The sequence below is a fragment of the Brienomyrus brachyistius genome, chromosome 12 (assembly GCF_023856365.1).
Source record: "Brienomyrus brachyistius isolate T26 chromosome 12, BBRACH_0.4, whole genome shotgun sequence".
Taxonomy (NCBI): Eukaryota; Metazoa; Chordata; class Actinopteri; order Osteoglossiformes; family Mormyridae; genus Brienomyrus; species Brienomyrus brachyistius.
The window spans coordinates 18,105,868-18,118,470 of record NC_064544.1 but is presented as its reverse complement, the minus strand read 5'-3'; the positions used below and the strand labels follow the sequence as shown (position 1 = coordinate 18,118,470).

At 45.2% G+C, this 12,603-nt stretch overlaps 1 protein-coding gene across 1 annotated transcript; it reads left to right on the top strand.

Moving 5' to 3' along the window:
* Nucleotides 1–8,600: 8,600 nt before the first annotated feature.
* On the top strand, nucleotides 8,601–12,285 carry mad2l1 (MAD2 mitotic arrest deficient-like 1 (yeast)). The gene is made up of 5 exons (XM_048970178.1): nucleotides 8,601–8,797; nucleotides 10,890–11,036; nucleotides 11,129–11,249; nucleotides 11,579–11,682; nucleotides 11,846–12,285. The coding sequence occupies exons 1-5, from the start codon at nucleotides 8,734–8,736 to the stop codon at nucleotides 12,016–12,018; spliced, it is 609 nt and encodes a 202-aa protein (XP_048826135.1). The 5' UTR covers nucleotides 8,601–8,733; the 3' UTR covers nucleotides 12,019–12,285.
* The last annotated feature ends 318 nt before the right edge of the window (nucleotides 12,286–12,603 follow it).

Sequence of the window (12,603 nt, the reverse complement as noted above, 5' to 3'; positions counted from 1 at the left end):
AACAAGAGAGAGAGAAATCTCACAAGTCAATTGGAAATTGGAAGAAGCAGAATCTTCCTTCAGGCCAAGTGTAACCCTCTCACAGTGAATGGAGACCTGGACTGCAGTTTGCTTTGCTAAAGGCCAGGACACAGTATTACTGCTCAGAAATTCCTTAAGTGATTTCAAAACAACATATCCCGTGATGTTATCCTAGGCTCCTGAACATGCCACTTAATATCAACATTTTATCCTACTCTTCACTTTGAATACATATGAAAGACATACAAAGGATAATGTCTTGGGGCATTCAGGGTGCTGTACTAAAAAAAAACAAAACAAAGCTTTTCTATGTTTTACTCCATATGAAGGTAAACCCAGAAGCAGAATAATGACTAACAGCACAGTGGAACTGAATGTGCGTTATGATGTATAAAACAAAAGGTATATTTAGACATCTGCACGCCCTGAATGGCCTTTGTTTCAGGCACTGCTCGGGTTACTCTGACCCTCACCACGAAGCCTAACCCCTCACCCTAAGCCGCTCTCATGTACATGCTGATGTCTGCTACAGGCTCATTTGATCTGTTTACCTGATGTTAACCTCAGGTGGGGAAACCTGAGTACACAGACATAACAGGCTTATTTTGACAAACAGCTGAATCGTATCCAAGCGATGGACGGCACAAGGCTGCGGCGGGCGGCACCAGCATCACCGCAATATCGTCTTTCAATCCCGTGTCATTTTTTTTTTGTTTGTGCACCACTGACGGAACCTGCGTGGCTAAAGCGGACGGGATTTGGATGCTTTCGAAGACGCCAGTGAGTTGTGCTGTTGCTGTGATGCTGTAGCCCAGATCACCTTCGGAAAAAGTACATCTTGCACTGTCTACTGTATATATGTCTACTGTTATATTTATAGATGCATATATAGTCTGACTTACCTTTTATTATCCATCTTGAAATCCTTTAAATATCACTTCTGTACATGTAGTATACATAGTTCTATTTAACTTGTATTATTTTCCACCCCTCCCCGCTCAAATCATTTTTTTTTTGTTTTTTTAATCGACTTATTTGTCTCACAGTCTGAGTCAATGCATAATATCTGGTCAGCTTATTTAACAGGACCAAACTGAATGAATGAACTTCCTCCATTCTCAATACTGCTTATCTTCTACAGGACTACATTGTGTATCAGGCAGTTCAGAGACGTCGAATCATCATTCAAGCTCAGCCTGGCTGCACTCATGTCTGGCTGACTGACAGCATGTACGTTTGATTTGGACAAAAGCATCTTGGAACCAAGATGGCGGCAGAAGTGACAGCAGTGTCCAGCAGTTCCTGAAACGTCTTTATATCTGTTCACCTGCTGCTGGACCGAAGGAACTTCCTCACCCAAGGGGATCAATAAAGGAAAATCTATGCATAAGACTCCAAGTAAGTTAAATGTATGGGAGGAAACCCACAGAAATGTGAGTGTGCATAAGCTCCACACACACAGCAGGGAAAAACAATTGCACCCAGAGGCGTGGGGCTGCCATCCTATACACTGAACCAGTACTGTATCTCCCAACCTGGTCCTCAGGAACCCCAAGATAGTCCTCATTTTCTGGGAGGGGTCCGGTCGCTGGCCCGTGCCCAGGAACCGGGCCAGGAAACGCTGCACTAAACCACCGGGCGGCTCCAGGACACATTCAAATCACACCAAATATAGCGAATAGCTGAACCTGATGTAATTATTTAAACATGTAAAAGTTTGCGCTGTGAATATGGATGGATGCCAGAGTGCATGTTAGTCAAAGAATTTCCTTTTCATACTATAAAATATATAAATAGAAAGACTGCATTTGAAAACTTAAATGGGGAATTATTATTTAAACCGGGTTATTCCTGGACTCGATTATAGGAGGACTTAGATCGACTGACACCAGACTGAGACATGAGATACAAGTATCCCAGTTACGCGGCTGCTTTCATATGGCTGGTGCCACAATTATTCAAGGCTAATCAATCTGCCCAGACACAGAGCAAGTGACAGATGGTACCCTTCCCCCATCCATCCATCCATCCATCCATCCATCCTTCCCCCATGCTTATAAATTTGGCCACAGCAGATATTCCTAAAATGCAAAGGCCGAGAGTATCGGAATATGATTTTTGGTTCAGTGAGTGTCTCGGTTCCCCCACCCAGCCCCTGCAGTTTATGATTGGGTTTATAGAAAATTAATACACCCAGACTGCTTTGTCCTCCTTCTGTCTGGTTATACCTGCTCTTATCACCGGGTACGATAACAGAAACATGGCAGAAGTGGCCCGTTACACACAAGGCTTGCTCAGGTAATGATAGCATCACTCCTGTGAGTTTCATGTTTACCTGATCTGAGCTTTGGGTATTTTAAGAATGTTAATAATCTCTATAGAAATATTACCTCTGAGTACGGGGGGGGGGGGGGGGGGGGTATTTTACGATGATGAGAGGCCCCTGGGCTATTGCAGCTGTTTGAGGTCTATTCATTTCTGTGATGGTGGAGATACTGACCGGAGGGAAGGAGGCTTTAATGGTTAGTTGTGGCCACTTTTTAGCAGTGGCCCCTGGGCTTCAGCCTAGGTAAGCCCGTGCATTAAAGTGCCAGTGCTTATATATGCTGTATATGCAGCACTAGAAAAAAAAAAGAGATCACAACAAAAGTGTCACTCATTTCTCAATGAATAGGTATGTGCCTGTGTAAACTATGCATTTTCTTGCTAACTGCCGCCTGGCTCTTCCCTGTTTCTCATTAATGAAGGGCTTCTTCCTTGCTTTATGGGTCTTCAGTCCTGACTCTAGGAGCCTGATACTGTACACACTGTCCTAACAGTGCACTTCACACCTGCACTTAATGCTTCCCATTCCTTTTGAAGGTCACTTGAGGTCATCCTCCGATTCATGAGGCACTGCCAGGTAAGTTGACAGTGATCTCTGGCCTTAGAACGTTGCTTCCGCCCTTTACCTGCCTGGTTTCTGGTCGTTCCCAGCGTCTCCTGTATCACCTTGTTCTTGAGCAGTTATCTTAGAAGCTTTGAGCCTCCATGAGCTCCCTGCCTGCTGCAGGTCCAGGTAGGCCTCCCGCTTCTGTTTTCAGAGAAAGACATTGAGGGGTGAGCAGATGGGGGGGGGGGGGGGGGGGAGATGAACGCAGAAAGAGAAGAATGAAACGCAGAGATGTGGAGAGGCAAGTAGGTGGAGAACGTCAATCATTGACCAAGGAGAGTCGAGGCATGAACAGAAAGGGAATTCAGAAGCTGACGTTTCTCACCCAGGAGAAGTATTTCCCACTCTCGCCCTGCCACACAACAGTGCGGGCCTGTTGCCCCTCTGATACCAAACCAAACAGCCTATGAATCAATAATGCAGGCAGATTTTAATGGGGGTGTCGCTGAGACCTGGGGGAGCCGGGTGTGAAGCCCAGAGAAGCGGACCAGCAGGAGCAGGATGACCTCATGGTTACGGTATGCAGCTCACTGGACAGCAGCTGTAAAGGCAGGCCTGTCTGCAGCATGAGGGCAGGTCTCCCCCACTCCCACCCCCAGAGAGGCCTCTCTGCTGTAGCTGTGTCTGCACGTGGCCCTTTACCTTCAGTCATTCTGCATATTAACAGATCATTAGATCTACAGTGACTTTTATGAAATCTGTTTTGGCATTGCTGCATGGGTACTGCATGTATCTTTAACAGTGTTTACGGGATTTACAGCGTGGCCTCTCTGGGGACTGAAGTGCGGCTTGTGCTCTCAGCTGAAGTAGACCACCTGCTGGCCCTTTATAAAGCAGGCCTGTTCCCCTGAGCGGGTCTCCCTGACATCCCTGTCGGCCTGCTCCGTCCCCACTCCGGGCTGTCATCAGTTTTCAATTTCACTCAGATACGGCTGGAAATTAAATGGGTTTCAGTTCATGGCTTCCAAACCCAGGGCAAGCACATACAGCCCTCCCCCAATAAACCGAAACTCAGAATTTTAGCTGTTAATCATGGCTTGTTTGTTCGCTCTTTCTTTGCACGGGTCAAAGGTCACAGAGCTGCAGAGCATTCCGGAATGAGGCTCTAGCACCACACTGACAGTCTGGGGTCATCAAAGAGAAGGTTTTTTTTCATCAAAAGGGAAGCAGGCGGTATGGATGCTGCGTGTCCTTATTTCCCGATTGGGGGTGGAACATGGCTGTTTGAACCCATGGGATTACAGGCTTTCAGAGTGTGAAAGCCTCCCTAGTAGAGGATTGCTGCCCCCCTATCTAACGTCATTGCACAGACATGGTGTTGTGCTATGAACACTCCCAATGAGATCGGCGGTGAAGGCGGAGGTCACAGAATGAACGGCCCCCCTCTTTGGAGCCCCGGCCAGCAGGTCGAACAGACGGCTTCTGCAGTTACTTGCTCCTCGCAGCAGTCTACACAAAGAAAGCACACAGTGATTCAGTCCTGCTATTTATAGTGCCCCGGGGCATGCTGGGAACTAACATTGAGAAGTGTGCTAATCATAAACCTTGCTCAATCACAGGTGTTTCGTTGGACACTAGAACAGGCAGCGATTTACCAAGGAACAGGGTCTCTCTTTCAGCATACATAAACCTGCTGAAAGAATCTTTGACAACTGAAAGAGCCACGAGGCTTAGATAAGGTAGATCACTGTGAATATCGCTGTGAGTTATTACTGAATTAATTCAGAGTGTGTTATATTTGCCTAACTTCATTAGCAGATATACAGTAGGAATCTTCTCTACTAAGATCTCAGTACAGATCTACAATCAACAAAAATGGTAATGTAAGGAGAAAGAGCTGGGATTTTGTTAGTTTTGAAAGAAATGGAGAAAGACGCAATCCCTAGAGAGCATAAAACTACCGCTTAATATAACCGAGTCTTGAACAGAAAATGAAGATATTACTGTGAAAGAAGCAGAATGACTGATTTCTTGACCAGTTTGATAATGGGGCTGAAGATTTAAATGGTTTGATGATTGACTGGGAGATGGTTCGAGTTTTAAGCTCAGACTCTCACGCCACAGGGATGCCGAATTTTGGACAACCTACAATTCTGGAAAAAATGAAGAGACCACTCTATATATTTTTTTTAAATCTGCATTTTAAAATCCTGGTTTTTTCCTGGTTCTCCTGGCAGAAGGCTACACCTGGAGGCAGGCTGCTTACAGGCTCAAAGCTTCTAAGATAACTGCACAAGAACAAGGTGATACAGGAGACGCTGGGAACGACCAGAAACCAGGCAGGTAAAGGGCGGAAGCAACGTTCTAAGGCCAGAGATCACTGTCAACTTACCTGGCAGTGCCTCATGAATCGGAGGATGACCTCAAGTGACCTTCAAAAGGAATGGGAAGCATTAAGTGCAGGTGTGAAGTGCACTGTTAGGACAGTGTGTACAGTATCAGGCTCCTAGAGTCAGGACTGAAGACCCATAAAGCAAGGAAGAAGCCCTTCATTAATGAGAAACAGGGAAGAACCAGGCTGGAGTTTGCAAAAAAATGTATAGGTTGCACAAGCGTATACCTCTAAATTGAGAAATGAGTGAAACAAAAATTTTTTTTGCGGTCTCAGTTTTTGCCAGAGCTGTATATCATAGTGCATCACTGGCAGCCAAAGTACCAGCAAGCAAAGGGAATCACAACAGCTCTCATTTGTGTCAGGAGACTTGTGAGAACCTCAAGACTCCTAGTGGCTGATGCTGGTATTAGGTACTAGTAGGTAAGCAGATCGACTTGGGAAAAGTGTGAAAACCGGCCCAAAATGCTTCAGATTCAACTAATCATTTCTGTTCAGAAATATTAAAAAAATGATTTCCACAAAAATAAGATTTCTTACTATTTTTGCCATCCTATCCATTATTTCTTACAAAAACTGCACGGCCATTGTTCAGAGCATGGAGGGCTGGTGTGGGTGTGTGTTTTTGGGATGACCTCTCAGGCAGCCAATAAGGACGCAGTGGTTCACAACTACAGTCCTGGGCCCCCTGTTATTGGCTGACAGAGGTCATCCCAAAAACACACACCCACACCGGCTCTCCATGGGTCAGGTTTTCCACCCGATTTACAGAAATGCAACAAATTTTCTGTATTCTTCAGCTAAATTATCAGCCAATATCACCCTTATCGCAATTAATGATTCCACTGGCCAGACTGTTCTGCTTATTGTGAATGTACATGAGTATGTCAGTAATGTCTGTATTAAATATTCACCAGTGTGACAGGCTGAGACAGTTGTGTAAATTATCAACACACGTGAACTCTCTTCCTTTACTGGACACATCCTATAAAAGGGTCATTCTGCTATAAGTCTTATGTCTACACACTTTCAGCTGGTCAGGGGTGTAGCTAGAAAATCCAGGGGGGGGGGGCTTCAAGGGCCCCTGTAAAGTGCCGGGTCCCCCGAATCTGCCAGGGTATCCATGCCCCCACTGTGGCCCCTGTAAAGTGCCGGGGCCCCTGAACCTGCCAGGGTATCCATGCCCCCACTGTGGCCCCTGTAAAGTGCCGGGTCCCCCGAATCTGCCAGGGTATCCATGCCCCCACTGTGGCCCCTGTAAAGTGCCGGGGCCCCTGAACCTGCCAGGGTATCCATGCCCCCACTGTGGCCCCTGTAAAGTACTGGGCCCCCTGAATCTGCCAGGGTATCCATGCCCCCACTGTGGCCCCTGTAAAGTGCTGGGACCCCTGAATCTGCCAGGGTATCCATGCCCCCACTGTGGCCCCTGTAAAGTACTGGGCCCCTGAATCTGCCAGAGTATCCATGCCCCCACTGCGTCCCTGTAAAGTGCTGGGCCCCCTGATTGGGCCAGGGTATCCATGCCCCCCACTGTGGCCCTGTAAAGTGCTGGGCCCCTGAATCTGCCAGAGTATCCATGCCCCCACTGTGGCCCTTGTCACAGGAAGCAAAGGTGCACACTCTTACACAATGCGGGCAATTTATACACAACAATTCACCAAAAACTTATTTTAAAATTGCAGGCAGAATCCAGAATCCCAACAGGAAACTCCATACAAGCAGAGCAAAATGTGCAAATTCCACTCAGGCAAGAGTTGAACCCACAACCCTGGAGGCATGAATCACAAAGTACCAATTGAGTTTTATAGTAACACACGGATTAACTAATTAACCACAGAATAACAATTCATATAAAGCTTAAACACACACCCGCAGGCCTATATCCACTCATAAAGCATGCTGGCGAAAACAATCTCTTCCCGAATGCATCACACGAGCTTTACAGCATTAAACAATCTTTGTGGAAAGACAGGGGATAAATGGCAATGGCTGCGTGCTTGACAAGCATCCAGCAAAATCTATGCTGCAATGCTTCATTTGGTAAGCTAAGCCTCAGCTGTCAGCAGTATGAGCCATGAAGGAATGGGGCAAGGGCTCAAAACCCCTAACACAAGTCCAGTACCACCGGGAAGGTAAGAGAAATGCCGCATTTTCTCTGGAATATGATTGCCACAAACACAGTGATTTGGTCACGCCTCACATTACATCTGGTTTAAATGAAAAGCTGTGAAACAATCCTTTGAAAAGAAAACGTGATCACGTAACTCCGATCTCCCGGGGAGCTGCAAAGAAGCTGCGCAGAATGCAGGCAGGCAGCAGCCGTTATGGATCACATTACGTATCTGTCACAGTTCTGGTGACTTATTCACAGCATAGAGATGCTTGTTATAATACTCCGGCGACATAAAAAAAGTTCAGACTCTCATCGGTATCAAAGTGCATCGGTTCTTCTGCTCCATATACACACATATTCAAAATAAGTTCAAAAAGTGATTCTTTTATTTTAACGTAAAAGGATGCAAATAAAAGAATTCACATAACGTGGATCTGAACATACCCTTAAAGATTCACACGTGGAGCATCGCAAAGGCCGTATAAACGGTTTGACAGCGCAACGCTACCAATTTTCTTTGGTTCCTTGGGAATTTAAACAGAGGCAAAAATTCTGAAATTATAAATTGCAAGCAAAACCCGAAATTGTTACGTATAAATTGGGCAACACAGAATACGGGGACAGAATGTGTAGAAATGCATACGCACAATCCCGTGTACTACCAGAAACTTATTAGATTTCGTTACTAAATTGATTAATTGATTAATTAGACATTACAGTTACAGGTATGTAAAGTATGAATGCACTAATCGCAAGCACACAACACATATTTGGACTAACTAAACATACACAAGGCAAATTATCAGCGAAATGATCAGACCTCGCTGCGAGGAAGCAAATTAGTTTCAGGATGACGTCACCGACCCCGGGCCAGTACAAGCAAAAATAATCTTTTTGTTTTTTTAAATAAAATAAGTAAATAATAACAATCATATTTCTAACCATAATAATCAACTGATAGAAGTCAAACTAATCGTACAATATTATGGAATATAACCACAGATATTTATTTATTATTGCGAAAACAGCGCAAGGTATTTATTTAGATAAAAATACAAAACTATAGAAGGAAATGAACTAACCTAGTGAATTCTTATATACAGCCTGAATCAAGCATAAATATCCTAGTTATCATAGTCATCTATCCAGTTTTTTATTGTCAGAAAACTTGGTTGCTTGGCTGCTAGCCAATGGTAACGTCATCGAAGGGCGCCATTCCCCATACACTGTAGCACGCATGCGCCGACGATACCTAGGATTTCAAACTCAACGGCGGTTAGAAGACGCTACGGAAGAAAGCAGTGGATATACAACGTGAAATAAAAGTGAAGAAATATGTCGAGCACTCTGAAAGGAATAACTCTTAAGGGAAGTGCTGAACTTGTAGCCGAATTTTTCTGTGAGTATGTTAGCAGTGTGCATTTATTTTTAATGTCTAGGCGATTTTTAAGAGGAGTGGGCCATGGCACAGGGCATGGGGCTGAGTCGTAGACTCAAACTAGATTTGAAGTTAAGTTTTAAGATTTTTTAAAATGCGAAACCTGGTTTACGTGCACCTTTAAGTTCCAGTCATGATGAAATTGCAATTGTATGGTTACTTTTTCGCTGTGGTTTATACATGTTTGAGTCGGTAGTAGCTACTGCCATCTAGTGTTACAACAGCAAATCGCCAGAATCAAAACACCTCTGTAGGACACATTTAAGCAGAGGAACGAAAGAACAGAATTAAACTTGACAACGACGTGGCTGTAAGTGATGAAAATAGTCAGCACTATTAATTACTTCGACGCTGATGTACATCGTGTGTGAAGCTGGCGTCCCCCGCCTTGCACGGGTACTCCAGTTTCCTCCCGCAGTCCATGAATGAGTCGGTGAATGAATTACTAACTCTAAATTGCTGACAATGTGGCCGTATCTGGGCCCTGAGATGTACTGGCGTCTCGTTCAGGGTACCCTCTGCGGCTGGGGATATACCTTAGGCCCTTCCCCGACCCTGTACTGGTTAATAGGTTGTATGATCAGTTAATACACTTTGTACGTTTTGAAACCTTGGTATTTTTTCAGGTTAAATTGAATTTATTGTGCCTAATGTTTGTGAAAAAAAAACAACTTGATCTGTGCCGTTGTGTACTTGTTTTTCTTATATATGTGTGTGTGTGTGTGTGTATATATATATATATCAGAATCTTCATACTTCTCCAAGTGTAGAAGGAATTCCTCTTTGTGCAGGTGTTAACAAAATGCTAGTATAATACGTTTAAAAGATATACAAAATGAAAGATGTACAAATGATATAAAAAATATACACTATACATAAAAACTGCAAATGAAAGGATGTGCAATGTAACAGTGTATAGAAATGCATCGCTGATATGTATACTAACTGCAGTAGTGGAACTGGCAAAAGGTTCTTACTCAGAAGCATTAGAGCATGGTATGGGATGGACAGCCGTAGTGTTTATTGCAATGTGTGTAGTAAAGCGAATGTGGAGCAGTTAAAGCAGGGATATCAGAAGGGTCCTTGTTTAGAGGGATGATGGCCTGAGGAGGTGGCGCTCGGTCTGCTTCTTTAGGGCTCTCACTCCAAACGACAATGGAATGTGTGATGATGGATTCTGCTATGGCAGTGTAGATCTGGACCAGCAGTGCTTGACACAGCCCAAGTTTCTTGAGTTGTTGCAAGAAATGCAAGCATTGCTGGGCCTTCTTTATAACTGGAGTACTGTGCCTGTCCCTTCTAAGATACTGCTGTGTGATAGTGCCCATGGGTTTGTGAGACTGCTCTGCTGAGAATGTTGCAGTGTGTCTGCAGTGGAAGCAGTGTGGTGGGTTTCTTCCTATAATCAGCGATCAGTTCCACAGTTATGCATGTGTTTAGCTCCAGGCTGCTCGCTCCACACCCTGATATCAGTCACTACCTCCCGGACTTGTTTGAGATGAGACCGACCAGAGTGGTGTCATCTGCAAACTTAATGAATTTAACGGAGTCACACTCAGAAGTGCAGTCATTGGTGAAAAGCAGTGTTTCCCAGTCCAGTCCTTGGCGGAGCCTCAGGCAGCCCATGTTTTTGGACCGTCTGTGGGAGCTCAGAGGGAGTAAAAACATGGATCGGCTGTGGGTCCCCATGGAATAGACTGGTAAATACTGGTGTAGAGAGAGAAGAGCAGGGAAGAGAGCATACAGCTCTGTGGAGCACAGATGCTGAGCAAAAGGGATCAGAAGTATGGTCACCAACCCTGACATACTGTTGTCTCTTGGACGTAAAGTTGTGGATCCAGTAGGGATCAATTAATGGATGAGATCTCCAAAGTCGGTGAGTAGTCATGATTTCAGTATTGACAAAAATAATTATGATTTTGGCATTAATTGAGCAGCCCTAGGATTCAGTAGCAGACAGATGGGGGGCATTGAGCTTAAAAACCTTACTTAAGATGGATAAATATGTACAGGGTTGTGACACTGTGTGTAAATGCTTTCTCCTTTTCTGCAGCTTTTGGTATCAACAGTATTTTGTACCAGCGAGGGATCTATCCCCCCGAGACCTTTACTAGAGTGACCCAGTATGACATGAGCCTTTACCTCACCGTTGATCCCGAACTGAAAACCTACCTGAGCAATGTGGTGACTCAGCTCAAAGGTATCACATCCTCCTCATACGACTGCTCGCAAGCACGTGCCACTTGAAGGGGATGGATTTATCTTATTGGGAACTTTTATGTTCTTTTGCAGGGTGGCTGTTTGACTGCACTGTGCAGAAGCTGGTGCTGGTGATCACGTGCCTGGAAACCAGCGAGGTGCTGGAGCGGTGGCAATTCGACATCGAGTGTGACAAGACCGTCCAGGGGAGCAGGTAGCGGCCATCATCGCGAGTGACTCGCACTTAAGAATGTCGCGTCCTATAATGGGTGTCCCTGCTTTCTGTTTCCTAAGCCATGGGTCTCCAACTCCGGTCCTGGAGAGCTACTATCCAGTAGGTTTTCTGTTCTACCTGCTTCTGACGAGCCACACCTGTTGCTGGTATTTACCTTACAACAGGTGTGGCTCATCAGAAGCCAGGTAGGATAGAAAACCGGTTCTGGAGAGCTACTGTCCAGTAGGAGTTGAAGACCCCTGCTCTATTGTAGAAAGTGGGTGGATGATGTTGGAGACATTAAAAGAAGTTTTTGTTTTGCCTGACAGTGGCCCCAGGGAGAAGTCAATCAAGGCAATTCAGGAGGAGATCCGCTCCGTTATCAGACAGATTACTGCCACAGTGACATTCTTGCCCCTGCTAGAGACTGCTTGTAAGTGCTGTAACTCATTACTCAATACTGGCCAAAGCCAGCATTGTGGGGGGCTGCCTGTACCAGCACTCGCTCCCCCCATGCCAACATTAAGGAAAGCACGGCCGCGCGGAAGCATGACCCCTCCCACTCACCTCCTGCTGTGCTGTCTGACCCCCACCAGGTTCATTCGACCTCCTCATCTACACGGACAAGGACCAGGTGGTGCCTGAGAAGTGGGAGGAGTCAGGCCCCAAGATGATCGCTGATTCGGAGGAGGTGCGGCTGCGCTCCTTCACCACCACCATCCACAAGGTCAGCAGCATGGTGGCCTACAAGAGGACCGACTGCGTCTAGGCAGCCTGCTGCTGCCCAGCCCTGTATATAACACCTTTCCTCCCAAAACAAACTCTGCTTGTCCTGTGGCATCCATCCTCTTTCATTTTCCTGTCCTCTCCACTAGGGTGTTTCTCTAGTTCTTCCCAGCACCCTACTCTGTGTAAATAGTGTCAATTTTCATCTGAATACCAAGAACCTTGTACTGTTCTCACCTGTTTTAGAATCAAACGTCCTCTGTATTGTATTTTTAAGAAGTACGTCTGGATTAAATGTGACTCCTGTGAATCTGTGATCCCTTGGTGGTGTGTGGCGTAAACTAGCAGATTGAAATTTGCTTTTATGTTGCATTTACAAAAGACTGCCACAAGGTGGCAGAAAAACACAACTGCATTCTCATAAGGCCCAAAGTGTCAAACTTCATACTAAACTATTTTAAATTTTATGGTATTGACGATAATAGTGCTTGGCAGACATTCAGAAAGAGCTTCTGATGGACCAGTAGCAGCCACAGAATATGCAAAAGGATACTCCAATATCTGATTATACATCAAAGAACAATGTGTTTATTTTCACATACTGTATGACAGTCTTTGGCCTCAATTT